The sequence below is a fragment of the Myxine glutinosa genome, chromosome 1, assembly GCF_964187855.1.
Source record: "Myxine glutinosa chromosome 1, kmMyxGlut1.1, whole genome shotgun sequence".
In the NCBI taxonomy this organism is placed as follows: Eukaryota; Metazoa; Chordata; class Myxini; order Myxiniformes; family Myxinidae; genus Myxine; species Myxine glutinosa.
Window position 1 is genome coordinate 29,307,324 of NC_136261.1, and position 19,553 is coordinate 29,326,876.

Sequence of the window (19,553 nt, forward strand, 5' to 3'; positions counted from 1 at the left end):
AAAGGAAGATGGAAAAGATATATGGAAATGCTGTTGAATACAGAGAATGAATGGGATGGCAACATAGAGAGTAACCCAGTTTTAGGACCGGCAGAGAAGATAACTGAGAAGGAAGTTGAGGAAGCGATAAAAGCAATGAAGGGTAGAAAAGCGGGAGGGCCGACGGGAGTTGTGGGAGATATGTTGAAGGCAGCAGGAAGTTGGGGTGTGAAGAGAATGACAGAGATCTGTAATCTGGTGGTGAAAGAAGGCCGCATTCCAGTGGATTGGGAACTGAGTACCCTCGTCCCTCTATACAACTCTGGAGTGTGGCTCGTACCGAGCGATAAAGTTATTGGAGCATGGAATGAAGGTATTGGAAAGGGCGTTGGAGAGGAGGATAAGGAAGAAAGTGAAGATCGACGAAATGCAGTTTGGATTCATGCCAGGAAGAGGAACGACAGACGCGCTTTTCATTGTGAGGCAGTTGCAGGAGAAGTACATGGAGAAGAGGAAGAAGTTGTTTCTTGGGTTTGTTGATCTGGAGAAAGCATTCGATAGGCATTGACCACGCATTGACCACGCAAAGTATTGACATGGGCATTGAGGAAGTTAGGAGTGGAGGAATGGTTGATCAGAGTAGTGATGGCAATGTACAAAAGAGCGCGCACAGCTGTAAGGACGAAGGACGGGAACAGTGGTGAGTTTGAGGTAAAGGTGGGAGTGCATCAGGGGTCGGTACTAAGTCCACTACTATTTGTAGCTGTGATGGAGGTGCTGGCTCAGAACATAAAGGAGGGTTTACCGTGGGAGTTGTTGTATGCAGATGATCTGGTGTTGATTGCGGAAAGTATGGATGGACTGAAGGAAAAGATGAACACGTGGAAGGAATGTATGGAGACAAAAGGTCTGCAGGTGAATATCGGAAAGATGAAGGTGATGGCAAGTGGTAAAGCATGTGGTGAGGTTGAAAGAACTGGGAAGTGGCCCTGTGCTGTGTGTAGGAAGGGTGTCGGAGTGAACTCCATTCAATGTACAATGTGCGCTGAGTGGGTTCATCAAAAATGTAGTGGTCTGAGAGGGTCATTAACCAGTGCGGCAGCTACATTCAAATGTAAGGTGTGCACAGAGGGAGCTGCAGATGGAGGAAATGTTGAGTTGGATCTTGGAGACGGCGTGAAGCTGGAAGGTGTGAAAACATTTTGCTACCTCGGAGACATGCTTAATGGAGAAGGTGGATCAGACTCGGCAACGGTTGCTCGAGTGAGATGTGCATGGAAGAAGTTTCGGGAACTGGGTGGCGTGCTGATGATGAGGGGAGTGTCGTTGAAGCTGAAGGGAAAGGTGTATGCTGCATGTGTGAGAAGTGTTATGATTTATGGGAGCGAGACATGGGTAATGAACGTAGAGCAGCAACGAAGGTTGGAAAGGGTGGAAATGCGAATGGTTCGACGGATGTGCGGAGTATCGTTGAGAGAGAGGAAGACAAATGATGAATTGCGAAAGATGATGGGAATAGAGCCTGTGATTGATGCTGTGAAGAGGAACAGGTTGAGATGGTTTGGTCATGTGTTGAGGAAGGATGAAAGTGACTGGTTGAGAAGAGTGATGGAAATGAATGTAGAAGGAAGTAGAAGACGGGGAAGACCGAGAAAGACTTGGCTAAAAATGGTGGAAGAAGAAATGCGGGCAAGGGGGTTAACAAGGAGAGATGCAGAAAATAGGCAAAATGGAGAAGATTGTCATGGGGACCGCAAGGCTAACCCCCGCTCTAGCAGGGAAAATGGCCTTTAAAATGCATGTTGTTGTTGTTGTTGTGTATATATATATATATATATATATATATATATATATCTATATATATATATATATATATATATATATCTATATATATATATATATATATATATATATATATATCTATATATATATATATATATATATATTAATTATATATATATATATATATATATATATATATATATATATATATGTATATGTATATATATATATATATATATATATATATATATATATATATATATATATATATATATATATATATATACAGTGCGTATCAAAAAAACGGTAATCCGAATTCAAGGGGTTAATATGCAAAGGTTATTTATTTTGACAATTTACATGTGGTTTACTAATTAAGAGGAGATCCTCAGCTTTCCATTGATACCTTCCATGCATCATTGCTGTCACACATGACCGAGTACATGTTCTTTGAAAATGACAAGTTCAAATCGCATTTTTACAAGTTTGGCTAATCGATGCAAGTCAGGATAATTGGTGCAAAATGAACGTCAGATGTGAACTTTTCTCAGGAATGATTGGCCTTTATGCACCCACACCTTCAACATGTCCACCTCCCCTTTCAACACAAAGCTCACAGCGGCGGAGCATGCCCTGAACTGCTCGTCTGACCATAGCCGGGTCATTGCGCAAAGCATCCACTTCATGTCGAATACGGCCCTGCAATTCGGCAAGATCACGGGGAAGAGTTACGAACACCTTGTTCTTTAAATGTCCCCAAAGGAAATAATCACATGGTGTGAAGTCAGGTGATCTTGGCGGCCATTCCACTGCATGGTTGAGGGCGATGACTCGGTCTCCAAAGAGTTCCCTCAGTCGATCTCGGACAGCGATAAGACGATGTCCTGGGGCGCCGTCCTGGGCCCACCAGAGATATCTGAAGACACCACGAACCTGTCGTTCAAAGTTCTCCTCCAGCTGCGGTAAAACTTCATCATTGATCATCTGCAGATACCTGTTACCATTGACATTCCTTTGAAAGGAAAATGGTCCGATCACCTGACCACTTCCAGAAAGTCCCAACCACAGTCCACTTTTGTCGATTCATGTTGGTGTCAAAATTCAATTCCGGGGGTTGTCCTGTCGGTGCATATTCAAGAACATTATGGGTATTGACCTTGCCGTCCATGGCGAAAGCAGCTTCGTCGCCAATAACGAGATACCGCAGGAAATTGACATCTGCTTCGCAACGTGGTATCAACCATCTGGCAAGCACCAGCCTCCTGGCAAAATCACCTGGCGTAAGTTGATGCCGGATGTGAATCCGATATGGATGCTGGTGGAGGTCCAGTCTTGTGATTCGGTTGAATGTTGCCGAAGGCAATCCCGTCCCATTTCGTCTTGCGCTGGTATCCCTAGGATGCTCAAAAACTTGCTGCCTTACTACTGCAATATTCCTTTACAATCGCCCAGTGCGCCTCCTACCAGAATTCTCCTTGTTGAGGTTGAGGCTAGTGCCATGCTCTTGGTATTTTCTAACATTCACCCAGATGGTTTTGGCTGCTGGAGGCTCCCGTTCTGGGAAACATTCCCTGGCCCATCTTAAATGGGCCCATCTTAAATGGGCCTTAAAATGCCCTTCTTAAATACCCATCTTAAACAAAGGATGATTCTCAGCGCCGGCCTTTTCCCCTTACCAAGGGGGGATTAGTCCCCTTGTCTTTGACTAGCCGACGTGACCCGGGACCGATGACGTCCTTCCCGGACAGCGTTAGATCGGGTTTTAGGACTAGGAATTCGCTATTACCTAAGTACTAAGGCCGCCCAGAAACGAGGAAATAAGCCCCGCCCGATTCACGGGTGTTAGTGGAAACACCGAGCGGTAGCGAACCCGTGACCCGAGCCTTTAGCAATGACTAAACCCGATCCAAGCGGTTCGTAATCGTGCCACGCTTACCCAATGGAGGAAATGACTGAAACGGTCGAATTTGGGAAGAAAAGGAATAACAGAATTTATTTACACTTTGTACAATAAGAAGAAGAAGAATACACAGTGCAGCCTTAAACAGTCTTAACTTATCCCTTGACAAACGGGCCGTCACACTCAGACACACTCACACGGGGTTGCAGACGAACAGGTCGATGGTCCAGGGATGGCGTCCAGGCAGCTCTTCCTCTGGTCCCCAACTCGCACCGCGAAGTAGATGAACACAGACGGCAGCGGCCAGGAGCTCTCCACGTGTCGTTGGTGCGCACGGGATTATTACAGAGTGAATCGGTAGGGCTGGCTTTGGCGGTTACACTCGTGGCTCAGCCGCGTACGTAATAAGCGAATAGTTTGTAATAGTTCAATAAACGCGAGCAATGCGCTTCTCAATCAAGGCTCGAAACTGGCGTGTGCACGCCAGTCCTCTTAATGCAGTTCTCACACGAGTGCTCCGGATCAGTTCTCTCGTATCGGCCAGTTCGCTCGGTCCTCATACAGTTCTTCGTAAGCGCCTCTCCCTTCTCATCTCAACTCTCAACTCAGAACTGCGCATCCCTTCTCATAGCTCAACTCAGAATTGCGCATCCCTTCTCATCTCTCAACTCTCAACTGAGGTGGGGGGCCTCGCGCCAAGGGTTTTATTGCCACGCCCTTGGAACCCTCTGGAACTCACCAGACGTTTCTTGCCACGCCCTATCATGCCACGCCCTCCGAGCCCTGGTTGGCTGTTGTTCTTACCGTCACCGCCTCTGACGTGCTGCTTGTCGCGGCCACACCCCGACCTCGCGTTCCTCCCTCTTTTCAGGCCTACCTCGTGGTTACCCGACTAGTTTGAGCGAGCAACGGGCAGCTGACGCTGCTGGCGGCCAAAGCGTAACAAACTTGAGGGATGCCAAATGGGGCGCGGGATCGAGTTTGCCCATAGTTGAAAATGAAGGGTGGCTGCAAAATGAAAAGGACCTAAGCTTATTTCTTTACACAACGCAGATGTCACTAGGGAAATGGCCTACTCTTACACATACTATGACATAACTAATTCTAATGGGCCTACGTGTTGCTTGTGGACTAAACTATGGGGGGGGGGGGGCAAACCTTTAACCTTTATTGATGTTATATGTACAGTCTCAAAACCTCAACAATATATATATGTATGCGGACACCCCTTCTAATTAGTGGATTCGGCTGTTTCCGCCACACCGATTGCTGACAGGTTTATACTGTATAATCAAGCACACAGCCACGCAATCTCCATAGATGGCAGTAGAATGTGCCGAAATGAAGAGCTCAGTGACTCAACGTGGCACAATCATAGGATGCCACCTTTCCAACAAGTTAGTTCATCAAATTTCTGCCCTGCTAGAGCTACCCCGGTCAACTGTAAGTGCTGTTATTGTGAAGTGGAAATGTCTCGGAGCAACAACAGCTCAGCTGCGAAGTGGTAGGCCATTCAAGCTCACAAAACGAGACCGCCGAGTGCTGAAGCGCGTAGGGCCTAAAAATCGTCTGTCCTCAGTTGCAACACTCACTACCGAGTTCCAAAATGCCTCTGGAAGCAAAGTCAGCACAACAACTGTTCGGCGGGAGCTTCATTATATGGGTTTCCATGGCCGAACAGCCACACACAAGCCTAAGATCACCATGCGCAATGCCAAGCGTCGGCTGGAGTGGTGTAAAGTTCGCCACCATTGGACTCTGGAGCAGTGGAATCGCGTTCTCTGGAGTGATGAATCACGCTTCACCATCTGGCAGTCCGACAGACAGGTCTGGGTTTGGCGGACGCCTGGAGAATGCTTCCTGCCCGAATGCATAGTGCCAAATGTAAAGTTTGGTGGAGGAGCAATAATGGTCTGGGGCTGTTTTTCATGGTTCGGGCTAGGCCGCTTGGTTCCAGTGAAAGGTAAATCTTAACTCTACAGCAAACAATGACATTCTAGATGATTGTGTGCTTCCAACTTTGTGCCAACAGTTTGGGGAAGGCCCTTTCCTGTTTCAGCATGACGATGGCCCGTGCTCAAAGCGCGGTCCATACAGAAATGGTTTGGCGAGATCGGTGTGGAAGAACAGGACTGGTCTGCACAGAGCCCTGACCTCCACCCCATCGAACACCTTTGAGATGAATTGGAACGCCGACTGCGAGCCAGGCCGAATTGCCCAACATCAGTGCCCGACCTCACTAATGCTCTTGTGGCTGAATGGAAGCAAATCTCCGCAGCAATGTTCCAATATTTAGTGGAAACCCTTCCCAGAAGAGTGGAGGCTGTTATCACAGCAAGGGGGAGGGGGGGACCAACTCCATATTAATGCCCATGATTTTGGAATGAGATGTTCGGGTGTCCACATACGTTTGGTCGTGTGTGTGTGTGTGTGTGTGTGTGTGTGTGTGTGTGTGTGTGTGTGTGTGTGTGTGTGTGTGTGTGTGTGTGTGTGTATGTGTATATATATATATATATATATATATATATACTAGCAGAAGTACCTGGCATTGCCGGGTGGGGGAGGGGAGGGGGAGGGGAGGGGAACGGGGGGAGAGCGAGCCCCTTGGTAAAGCGAGCGATTTTTTTGGTCATAGCGTCATAGCGATTTTTTTTTTCATAGCGTTCATATTGTTCATAGCTTCATAGCGTCATAGCGTTCATAGCGTCATAGCGTCATAGCGATTTTTTTTGTCATAGCGTCATAGCGTCATCACGTGATCGCTCTGAGCGAATCAGCGCCCACCTGCTCTGATTCCGTTGATTCCGTGCGCTGAAATGCGCTGAGGTAAATATGAATAAAAAATATGGATCGTCAAATATTTTGAGTTCGGCCATGTTCGTCCCAGGCTCAATGGCCATGTCTATGCCAAATATCAAGCACGTAAGCCTCTCCGTTTAGGAGTCTATTGGTAACATTACACACACACACACACACACACACACACACACACACACACACACACACACACAAACTGTGTTTATATATATATATATATATATATATATATATATATATATATATATATATATATATATATATATATATATATTTAATTTTGTGCTTTGGAGACTCATGGAGGAGCTCACACATATATGACATCTAGGGCAAGGACATTCGGAGATATCGGTGTACTTTACATGATTTAAAACATTGGTAGACTACAGTCAAATTGGTGTAACGTATTGGATGTTAATGTGGTTGTGTCAGCACTCTGATCTCGGTGTTCATTCAATAATTTTCAAACAGGCCATGTCGTCTTTGTTGGCCTTCATATTTCTTTTTTTCCTTTGGTGTCAGGCCACATGATTTGGGTAATCCGTTCAACTCCCGACGTTCTCCTCATAAATCTGGTCTGGCCTCTGCTGTTTCTGCCAGACCTGAACTCTGATGGAATTGTGGAAATTCTGCTTGCATGTGCACAGGTAATTAATTACACCACTTTGATTTCCTGTCATACTTGTCTGCATTCACTTCGGAACAAAGGTGAATCTTTTTTATGCCTCTACTGAAGAAGTCGCCGGAGGCATTATATTTTTGGGTTGTTCGTCCGTCCGTCCATGATAGGTTTCCATTACCGTGATAACTTGAGAACGCTGAAGGGAACTATGCCAAAACTTGGTAGAAGTATATGTAACGATTCAAATATGAACTGATTCAATTATGTGGTCAAGAGGTGAAAGGTCAGAAGTCCCATTCGGAAAAATTTTCTGTTACTGTGCTAGCCCGAGAATCAGTGATGGGATTTTGACAAAACTTGGTATAAGTATATATTGTGTTGCAAAGATGAACTGATTAGATTTTGGCATCAAGAGGTCAAAGGTCAGAGGTCATGTCACGTAAAAATGTGATACTCGAGAACAGCTGAAGGGATATAAATCAAACTTGGTACAAGTATGTATGTAATAATGTGGGCGGAGGCATATTGGTCAACGTTGCGACGTTGAATTATGTCTAGTTTTTCTTTTATTGATTTCATCTAGGGATGTGATTCTTTTTAGGTTGTATGACAGGATTTAAACGTGGCTTGTTTGGGTGAGGGAACAATAGGTCATTAAGATGCTGATGTCTTTTTTTCACTGCTTTGATGCTTATTAATTACTTATTGGGTGAGTTCAGACAGATTGCTGAGGTCGCAGGGTGAGATAAAGAAAAAAAATTAAATTTAGGTGAATTGGGACTTGGATTGAGATTCATTGAGGTGTGGGGAGCAAAAAATTGAAGAGTAGTTTGTACTTGTCTGCTAATTTCAGCAATTAACGACTGCCTCTGACATTTATAATTTGAGCAAGTATATATATATATATACACACACACATTAGTTATTTGTACACATATATACACATGAAAACAAATTCCAATTTTTAATTCAAAGGGTGGTGCCTTTTCTTTTCCTGTTTTGTTTCACATGTGCTCTGCTTTGTCTTCCTGACATTTCCTGCTCCACATTCTGTGTTTGTTGTGGAGATTATGAATTGCCTTCTTTTCAGGCTGGTCCCAGGAAGAACACTTCCCTCTTCTACCTCTTCTCAGGCTCCAATGGAAAACTCATTGGACAGCCAGTGCCTCATGATTTTCCGATTGACGAGGAGGCACCGACACCTGTTGTTCATCTCCACAATGGCAAAGACCCCTATGTGATCTATAGCACAGGTGTGATCTATGCATTTATCCTCAGATTAAAAACTGCCTGTACTCTTCAAACTTAACCAAACCCCATCAACTTTCAGAATGTTGTAAGTTTTACAGCTCAAATTATGAATGTTTTCTTTTTGGTGATGCATACTATGTGTTACATGGTACCGCATGGTATGGCCACTTTTTTATGGTTTGCAGCATTGTATTTTGTCGCTATTGACAAAGTATGGCTATCTCAAGTTACGCTTAATAATTTTCACGTCAACACTTTTTCATGGGGTGAATTAACTTCTCCCCAGAAATATGCTGTGCCGTAACCTCTCTGCTTGCATTTTCGTGTCCATCGGAAATTCAGAGAAACGTAAGACGGCATTAATATGAGCAAGTGATACTCGTGCATCGAAGAAACACAGGTCCCTTTGGAAATTCAAGAATAGTGCAAGTCAACTTCAATTCAAGAATTTCTATAAGTCACAAGTCAACAAGAAACACTTTGAAAATTAAATTAGACATTATAAAATGGTCTGAGAGAGGGGAAAGTCCTTCGCAAATCAGACGTTTGCCATCCTTTTGCTTAACCAGCTTATTATTGGAACGATACTCGAGCACAAGGCGAGAATTCTCAAACATGAAGGGATCTGCGCCGATGAAATCTAAGGGAATTGCCAAGAAAAGGAGTGGTGTGATCACTGAGATGGAAAAACATGATTTTGTGGCTCGAGGACCAGACAACAGAATCAGCGTGTGTTGATGTTTACGTTGCATACTGTTATGGGCATGAAGCTACAATGACTGTTTTTGTGGGTTTTGTTGTCATGTCTTGTCTTGGTTTTGTTTTCCGATGGCATTTCTTGCATTATCCTGAATGCTACGTTCCAGTCCAAGATTTTGTTCCCTCCCACCAGACCCACCCTCTCTCCGGGGCTTGCCCTCTGGTTGGTGTCTCACTGCTCGTTACCGATGTTGAATTAAGTTTGTATGTTTTTTATGGCGGATCCAGTTCTGGGTTCAGTTCTGGGTTCGGGTTCGGTTACAGTCGCATGTGGTCTGAACTATTGAGTGATTGAATTTCATTTAGAATATATTTTTGCAAACCTTCCCAAAACCCTTTATAATAAGTGGAATTGCTATAAGGAGCTACAGTATACCAGAAGAAGAAGAAAGATGTCCAGACCACTCTTCCCTTCTTCAAACAACATGAAATCCCATCAACTCCTTCAACAAGAAAAGGAATCTTGCCCAACCATGCATGAAACCAGCCCGATATCAGACGAAGAGGCAGAAAGCTCTGCCTCACGGTCTCAATAATCTCTCTAATCGTAATCCAACCCTCTCGGGTCGGGCATCGACATGCATTTACTTGCAGTAATTTATTAAAATAAATATTTATCTATGTTCTCCATTTACCTATTTAGATACTGTCATTAGTATTAACCTATTCCTATATATATTTATGTTCTGTATGAATTTACATAGTTTGTACTTCTTCAGTATTCACTTTAGTTAACTTAGGATGACCGAAAATTACTTCCCAGGAACGCATCCTCAGTTTTTCACAATATTCCAATGGGAAAAACTTTTTCTTTCGACACATTTTCGATTTACACGTGTTTTCAGGAACGCATCTCGAGCATAAATCGAGGATATATTGTATTTTTTTGTTTTAGCTCAAGTTTCACTTCTGTCATGGTAGATCTAAATCCATTTCCTACTCCACCTTGCCCAGGCCAAAAGCTGCTTGCTCTTTCTGTGAGTCAGATGTACAAACTGGCCCTGATCCAGTCTGCGATCCTCTCAGCCGTAAGGACATCCGTCGTCTCCGAGAAGCAGCACAAGCCATTGGGGCTTTCTCCTCGCACCTTGTTTCGGTAATAACAAGTGATTAAAAAACAACAATGGGATTCTAAATCGGAATCATTCTTTATACATCTTAAGGTTTTTCAGCATGGCATATATTGATGTCCTTGTCCTACATATGATCTCTGCGGTCCCATAGGTCGAGGCATGGCCCTTTCATCCAGCTTACCTTGATTCCCGGTAATGGAGGGGGTGACAATTCTTCCCTGTTGCTCATGACATCGTGGCAGATGACACTTCTGACTGGGCCATCCCTCACCTACAGCCTCTGGAACATCTCCCTTGGCCCTGTGTACAGGTTCATCACTCTTGATATCCTTATATTTTACCAGTAAACAAGACTTATGTAAGAGTTGCATCATTTTAATGACAGACATTAATGAAGCTAATGATCTGTACCAGTTTGAAATTGCATTGATGACTGGCCACACGCGTGATGCTGTGGTTTAGTGTCATGTCAGATGTAAGTACATTCAGGTGAAGGGTTATTGCCAACATACGGTGGTTGCTTTGTCAGACACATCATTTCTCGTGGAAAGAATAGACATTGCAGTAGTTTTCACACTGTGACATATTGTGAAACTAGAGCGGCACCCAGTGGACAGCATACCTCCGCCAAGTGAACAGTTTACGTATTGTATCCTAGAGTAGACCAGAAAATCACCATAAAGAATCACATTTAATCGAAATCATCCGTCCACAACTTTTTGAGATATCCTGCTATATATCGTTTTTGTCCCTATCTTCCAATGGTGAAGAATCACTTTAAAAATTCTACTAGCTGGATCCGGATCTGGATCTTCACCAAAATTGAATCGATTCGTCCTTGCCACACACCCAACCTCTCCACCAAGTTTCGTCCAAATCCGTCCACAACCTTTTGAGATATCCTGCTATGTATCGTTTTTCGCCCTATCTCCCAATGGTGAAGAATCACTTAAAAGTTCTAGCAGCCGGATCCGAATTCGGACCTTCACCAAAATCTAATCATTTCGTCGGTGTCACATACGCTATATTTCTGCCAAATTTAGTCCGAATCCGTCCACAACGTTTTGAGATATCTTGGTCACAAACGGACAGACAGACAGACAGGGGTGAAAACATAACCGCCATCCACCTTCGGTGGCGGAGGTAAAGATTGCTTTGTCACAGCAAGTTGAACGTGGACACAAGTCACACGCTTTGTCACGTACATCCGCAAATCCTCGAAACAAAGATATTACAAATTGGTGGCAGAGGTATTAATCAACATATGACGACCGCTATACATTTGGCTTGTGTTTCTGCTGATGTTTCATTGATCATGTGTTCGTAAATTGTTATGATCACCAGTAAAATGCTTCACAGTGATAGTTGTGTGCGTGTGTTGTGTTGTGTTGTGTTGTGTTGTGTTGTAATTTACTGTTGGTTGAAATTGCCTAGTTTATCTACCTCTGATGTCGCCCTCCTTCAAATACACATGAAGTACCTGATGAAGTGACTTAAAAAGTCATTGATGCACTCTATTTCCGGGAAAAAACAAAAAAGATCCTGCTCATCGCACTGCCACGCCATGTACCATCATGGCGCCTAAGAACAGATCAAGCCTTAAGCTAGAGTGGAGGCTCAGGGTGCGTAGTGTGTGAAAAATATATCCATGGAAATTATAACTATAACCACTCCCCGTATAATTCACAAACAGTCACAGTATTAAGGGGGCACCGTTTCCGGTTGCTACATAAGTTTGACGACTCATGAACATTCATGACCAATCCATCCTTGGAGTTGTTGAACAAATTTAGATATGTACGGTGCCCTGCCGACATACCGGCAGCTGGAACTTCAGCTCCGGGTCTGGCATGGCCTGGATGAAGATGTCTTGGGCTACACTCTCCTGGGTAGGGGGTGGCTTTGTTGGCATGCACAAGTCTAACAGCCCGGCGTATGTCATGGACCAATTCCGCCACCGACTCGTCAGGTCTCTTCCTTCTCGTAGCAAGCTGAGCTTTAACAAGCTCGCTTTGCTGCTCTATGCCAAATCGACGTGTAGGGCTGAAATGAGGTCTGACAGTGGGGCTGGACCATCTGGCATAATGGTTAAAACCTCTGCCATCACCCTGCATAAAGTTATCATCAAGTGCATCCCTCCTCTCACTACACAATAAAATTGCGCCAAAAACGACCCCAGGTTACTCTTACCATCGCCAGAGGGTACCTACCGTACAAGATCCCTGAAGCCGTGCCGCGTACGCTGGTCCTTGGAAGACCATAGTGGGACGCATTCCTCCCAGACCCCCTGCTTTTCCAATTGATGGAGGCTCGCACCCTTTGGTGCTGCTATATATCTCACTGTCCGCATCGACCTCTGATAAATCTCCTTCTGTGTGGGCACATATATGGCATTCCACAACCCCCACACACTCAACTCACTCCATTTTACACTCACTCTGCTGGGGGAGATTGGGGTCCTCATCTGGTTGCAGTGTCGTACCTCCTCCTTCAAGGTACGACTTCAGGGCATCTAAGCCTCCAATCCTGCCCCTGTAAAGCCATCATCACATCATTTCTCACAGCCTCAACACATTCTGTAACCTCCTCCTTTATTTTCTCTACCATCTTTTGTTTTATTTGCCTCTTCTTTGGTTTTCTCCACCTCTTCATTTGTTGTCTCTCAATGGAGAGTAATATACGTGTCATGGTGTTTCGTACAAACGGGGAGGATCCTTATCTAACCTGAGGCCTCAAGCATTCCACAGGAGAACACCAGGGAGAAAGAGACCAGGGAGAAAAAGAGCAAGGGACAAGCTGTCAATCTGTTTCCCTACTCCACTCTCAATTGCAGACTCGACTGAATCAACTCGACTGACTGCCAGCCCTTTTATTAGCACAATGATTGGAGAGTGTTGGCGCGATGATGGGAGAGTGTTGGCTCCGTCTTCCCATCTGGTGAGCTGTTTGTCTGCTTCCCTTCTCCTGTATCAACTGCAGACTCGACATACTTAACTCAACTGACTGAGCCATTTTAGTAGCTCGGCATATACCCCGTGAGATCACCTAGCCCTGCCCCCTCTACGCCCATTGGCCGTTCAAGTGTCGCGCAAGCCAAAGCTCCGCCCCTAAACCTCTCGGTCCATCTCAAGTTTGAGACCCGGCACGAGCGTGTCTGAACTTGAGCCCCACTTGTCCCTCAATGCCAAGGTCTTCAAAGAGGACATGAAAGACAGATTCACAGGGGATTAAACAATAAAAAGGGCTCAGGGAAAAACGGTTTTAGAGAAAGAACATTTGCGAGAGGAGACAATTATACTTTCCATACAATTATCGACGCGTACCGCGTATTCCTATTACATTGCATTTTACTTCACACCTGTGCTGAAACATGAACTAAGAGAAATAACGATTCTAATCTATGTAAAATTAGACCGTATAATTCATTTCCGCAACTATATATCCAACCCCACACACACACACACACACACACACACACACACACACACACACACACACACACACACACACACACACACACACACACACACACACACACACACACACACACATACACACAGGTTTATAACAATTTTAGTGTTAAAAAGATGAAAATTATTTTTTGATGAACTTGTCACAGCATTTTTTTAACCATAAAATATTTATTTTGGCAAAAGAATTAATATTTCACGCCCATATTTTTTGCAGTTGTCCAGCGTTTGGTCGTTTCGGCAATGACTCTTTGGCTGGCATCATGGTGCAAACATTGAATGGCTCTGGATTTTCAAAGGTGCATTTAATTATCGATTAATATGAAATGTTCGGTTGTTGAATGTCCTATCAAAAGAGCTTTCCGGCATGACACAAATGATGGCATTTCCTTGGAGCTTTCCCGCTTGACACAAATGATGGCATTTCCTTGGAGCTTTCCCGCATGACACAAATTATGGCATTTCCTTGGAGCTTTCCCACATGGCACAAGTGGTGGCATTTCCTTGGAGCTTTCCCGCATAACACAAATTATGGCATTTCCTTGGAGCTTTCCCACATGGCACAAGTGGTGGCATTTCCTTGGAGCTTTCCTGCATGACACAAATGGTGGCATTTCCTTGGAGCTTTCCTGCATGACACAAATGGTGGCATTTCCTTGGAGCTTTCCTGCATGACACAAATGGTGGCATTTCCTTGGAGCTTTCCTGCATGACACAAATGATGGCATCTTCTTGGAGCTTTCCCACATGGCACAAATGATGGCATTTCCTTGGAGCTTTCCCGCATGACACAAATGATGGCATCTTCTTGGAGCTTTCCTGCATGACACAAATGATGGCATTTCCTTGGAGCTTTCCCGCATGACACAAATGATGGCATCTTCTTGGAGCTTTTCCCGCATGACACAAATGATGTCATATTCTTGGAGCTTTCCTGCATGACACAAATGATGGCATTTCCTTGGAGCTTTCCCGCATGACACAAATGATGGCATCTTCTTGGAGCTTTCCCACATAACACAAATGATGGCATTTCCTTGGAGCTTTCCCGCATGGTACAAATGGTGGCGTTTCCTTGGCTTTCTAGGTTTCATTGCTGGATGGGGCAAGTGGCCAGGAGGTGTGGACAGCAAGGACGTGTGGTGGTAAGGTTCCTCCACCGTCGGTCCTGCCATTCAGGAATGACCTTTTTGCATTTGGTTTCTGGAGCCTTGGAAAACCATTGGAGAGTGAATCAACTGTAAGTTGTTCTTTTCCTTGTTTCCATTTGTATTTAGGAGACATTGGATCAATATATGTTTCAAGATAACTTTGCTCGATACACTTGGAAATCTTCAGCAAAATAGGTGGAAAGTGTTTTATCTCAAAAAATTTAATAGTTTTTTAAGTTTATGATCTAAGGGCTGACAGGATGGCCTAGACCTGGAGGTATGCACACTCGCCTCCTAGCTGCCTAGCCTGGGTTTGAATCCCGACCCAGCTATAAATTGTCAGTTCGGGGTTTCACAGGCAGGGTGATTCATCAATGTGTGTGCCATCCCTCAGTTCGACGTTAAACTGAGAGTCCTGTCTGCTAGCATCAGCTGGAAGACTGTAAAGATCCCATGGTGTCCTTCTCGAAGAGTTGGGGAGTTATCAGCGGCACCATGGCCAAATTCCAAGTTCCTGCCATAACTAGGCGAATGTCAGGTCTGGCCAGGCCATTTCGTTAAAGACTTGGGCCAAGCTTCCCCCGGCCGGCCCCACAAGGTGGGATAATAGTGGCCGTTAAATAGAAACAATTAATAAGCTTATGATCTGTAATGTAAGTGATTCATAGGTTTATGCCTCCGGAGCCGAAGGTCGGAGACGGGCTTTCAGGTTGTCGGTTCGCCCGTCCACCCATTATCAGTTTTTTTGTTACCACAAATCACAGAAGGAATTCCAACCAAACTTGACCCAAGTATAGACAGATGAAATTATTAAATTTTGGGTTCAAAATATCAGAGAAAAGGTCAAAAGGCATGTGCCCTTTCATTGAAAATCATTTTGTTACTACAATATTTTGTGAACCACTGGAAGAATTTTAACCTAACTTGGCATAAATAAGTATGGAGTGTAATACAAATATGGCCAGTTTCATTTTTGGGTTCAACAGGTGAAAGGTCATATGCCCTTTGAAAATCATTTTCCAGCCCATAACTCGACTTCGAAGCATTTGATGTTGTCTCATCTACTTATCTCTTTTCTCTCTCATAATGACCTTAAATTTTTCATGTGACCTTTAATTGAAATCAAAAGTAACAGCAAGTTGACACTTAACTTGGGCGGGGGCATATCCATCGATGCATTCACAATAAATTTTGTTTTATAGCTCCATGATGAAATATACTGCCGTGAATCGTTACATTTTTGCATTCCATTCTATGAACTTGCACTGCAGTCTGTAAGACTCATCTTAAGACCTGTATGTTTTGATGCTACTTGTTCCTGCATCCCTAAGTTCAAGTGCTTTCTGCCATGCACCATAAAGTTGCCTTGTCTGTGCAGAACTGTAGCAGAACCGGATCTCCATACAGCTTGTGGATGCTTCATGCAGATCTACCTCGCACCTTGTCTGCTCTTGCCAACAGCTCCAGCAGGCCTATTTTGAGCAATGGTAAATATAGCTTCAGCTTTCTCCTCATGTCTAACACAAGCGGTGGAGGTTCACCAATCACATGCTTAACTGGCTTGTAACTGTGATCTTGATACAAAATATATTTGGTTTCCTGATTGCCTGGCAGTGGAAGAGCTTCGCCAACATAGCGTGAACAAAAAGCTGTAAGAACCTTATGACCAAATTTAAAAACAATACAAAACGATAGAAAAATGCATGGTGTCTACAGTGTGGAGGAAAGAGGGAAGGAGTAAATATTATTATCCTCGCCAGAGGAGAGGGTATAGCATTTGAGTCCGTCTTCTTTGTCTGTCTGTCTGTTTGTCCGCACAGAATAAATATGATTTTCTCTACAACTGTTGGTCCGATTGACAGGAAATTTTCACCATAGGTGCACCTCCACCTATATAATTTTTTTAATGATAATTACGATGTCATAGGTCACGTGGTATGGGCGCCATCTTGGAAAAACCGAAAACTTTGTACCTCTATATCTACAAAAGCGCAGCAGAGAAAAATTAAGACATGGCTCATTGTAAAGAACTCTCCATGGGGAATAATATATGTTAATGATGATGTTATAGGTGCCTCCATTGTGACGTCAAAACTCGACAAGTACAACACTTCATCTGATTAAAATGAAAGTTATTCAGCATCATCTAGAGATCAATTGGTGGAGAAAAAAAACTATGACGTCATCGGTCATGTGGTTTGGCCGCCATATTTGTTTTAACACAAAAGCCTTAAGAACCACTAAAAAACATCCTGGCTAGGGTCTGCAATCTCTGATTGCTCTTTCTTGTTGGTTTTTTGGCCTTAATGTGTTAATTATTTGATGTTGCATCACCAACCTCTTTTGCTAGTTCCAAACGAGAAGCAATATCTGTTGGTTTTATGGCATTCATAAACTCAACTCTGGTGATAAAATCAAGACATTTTGGCACCCTCATTAATGTTAAGCAAATTGCCACAAAACTAAAGCAAGGTTAAAAGGTATTTACATTTAATGATTAATTGATGTTCTTGAGTTATATTGACCAAATGTTCAATTAATCTCTTTGAAAAACTGGGTTAGGGTTAATGTTCCAACCAAAGATGGACACCAAGCTTCAGTTTATTTTCATAAACTGTAGGATATACAAATGAGGATGATAAAATATTTATGTGAATTTGTTGGACTCACTTGATTATAAAGACCTAAAAATAAGAACAAGGAGGAAATGTATATTATCGAAGTTTTAAATAAGGAACTTGGTTTGAGTATCAATGTTCCCTTTCTTCCAAATGATCCATCACAATTACTTAAGACTCTTATCCCTATTTCGCTATACATAATTATTTTGATGAAGCCTCAGCACTTTTAGATAAATTACAAAACCTTAAAATATTAATTGTCAACACAAATATATTTTATCCAATCTATAATCATGAATGCCAGTGCGTGTCGGTGTGTCAGTCAGTGTGTCTCCTCTATAATTCCAAAACCATGAAACATAGCGGGCCCAAACATTGCATGCATACTAAGGCAACTCCAAGGGAGTGCATGAATGAAAACTGGGTATTTAGGTAAATGTAAACATCCATTTTGAAATAATTAAGGGGGTGCTCATCAAAAATTTTAAAAAGCTTACCAAGATGGCTGCGCGCCATCTTGTTCAGCCCGCATTCACCTCTCGGGGGTCTTACCGCACCATTTAGTTTCAGCCTAATCAAAAATGGACGAATTACTAAAAGCACTCTCACGGACTAATTGGAGTATATAATCAAAATCTGTCTTCTGTTTTGAGGATCGGAGTATGTGGGCTAATTAAGTGTCTAAATCTGAAAATTTAAAGAAATTGATGATTCTTATAACAAAGTGTATATAACTTAAGCCACTTGGCGAGCGCTCTACAAGAAACTTGGTAATTCATTACATGGCGATGAGGATAAACATCGAGACCATGACTTATTTTGGCCTTATCAATGAATTTGTCTCTCAGGGGGGAGATTTTGATATGACATGTGGCAAGTTAAAGGCGACGAAACAGGGGTTGTTGGATTCAAAAGGCAGCTTTTATTTTAATTATTTGCTTTTCCCAAATGTGGTTAAAACGCTTTATTCACTGTCGATGACACAAAATACACCAGAATACCAAGATAGCCGTTTATTGACGAGTAATGATAAAGATGCACCCCCTCTTTCCCCCTTTACCCTCAAGTCCCACTACCAAACATGAGTCGAGAACCCCTCCCCCTACAAAATGCAAGTCCAGAACACCCCTTTCCCCTCCTCACTACCACCCTTCCCCCTCTTCACTCTCCCACCCTCCTCACTCCCACCTTCCTCACTCCCACCGCCCCTCCTCACACCCCTCCCTCCCAGAGTGATTAGTCATATTAATCATGTCATATTAATTCATGTCATATTAATCTTCATATATTTCTGAAACAAATATTTATTGATACATGGTAGGAAGAGGATTTAGAAAACATTTGAAATATCTAAGTATACCTTCAATACCTGAAAGAACATCTAGAATAAAACCTGCTGAAAGAACATCTGAAGGAGTATTAAGTATGAAGAAAATTATCATTTTTGTGTTCAAAGTTATTTACAAGAAAAACGTCAGCCTGGGCAGCGCTGCTGATTAATGAACAGAACGTCCCAAAGGGATCAAGATGGTACTAGCTCTGCCAGGCAGGAAGCGGTTTCTTGTGTGACGCCAGCTTGCATTTACGGTCGGGAAACGGTGGCACTGACGGAGATAACAACAGAGGCTTGCGAGAGGCAACAGAGGTTTGCGAGAACAACTGTGTCGGGAGGATTGTGGGAGTGAAGAGAGTGGATAGAAAGAGAATGGACGAACTGAGAGAGGAGATTGGTGTGCAGGTGAGCTTGACGGGTGGATTGGTAAGATGCCAGCTGAAGTGGGCTCTGCCACGTTGTACGGATGGAGGAATAGAGAATGACAAAGAGAGCGGATAGGTTGCGGGAGCAGGGTCGACCACGGTTGAGATGGGCAGATTGTGAGGTTGGGGTGGTTGGAGAGTGGAGAGAGTTGCCCGAGGACAGAGGGAAGTGGAGGAGTATTGTGTCTGAGGCAGCGCAGAAGCTTGGTGCCATTGGACCTCACACCCCTTATAAAAGGAAGAGGAGAAGAATAAGTTATTTATAAGAAAACTGGACAACATCAAAATTGGAGATTTTCAATTTCAGAATGTCTTTACACTGAAGTTGATAAACCGACAAATACAGATTTAATTAGAATATTAAATAATG

General features: G+C 43.5%; 1 protein-coding gene across 5 annotated transcripts in view; it reads left to right on the top strand.

Annotated features, from left to right (window-relative positions):
• Positions 1-19,553, top strand: part of FAM234A (family with sequence similarity 234 member A) — an 87,277-nt gene that overhangs the window by 59,209 nt on the left and 8,515 nt on the right. For 2 of the 5 annotated variants that reach the window (XM_078770110.1, XM_068108883.2), the window contains 7 exons: positions 7,001-7,125; positions 8,191-8,353; positions 10,065-10,206; positions 10,335-10,493; positions 13,871-13,952; positions 14,741-14,893; positions 16,183-16,291. In XM_078770110.1, coding sequence (XP_078626236.1) covers positions 7,001-7,125; positions 8,191-8,353; positions 10,065-10,206; positions 10,335-10,493; positions 13,871-13,952; positions 14,741-14,893; positions 16,183-16,291 — 933 coding nt within the window. Of the gene's footprint in view, positions 1-7,000; positions 7,126-8,190; positions 8,354-10,064; positions 10,207-10,334; positions 10,494-13,016; positions 13,121-13,870; positions 13,953-14,740; positions 14,894-16,182; positions 16,292-19,553 lie in introns of those variants that run through there. The other 3 variants (XR_013621842.1, XR_010983457.2, XM_068108887.2) reach the window with 3 other exon arrangements.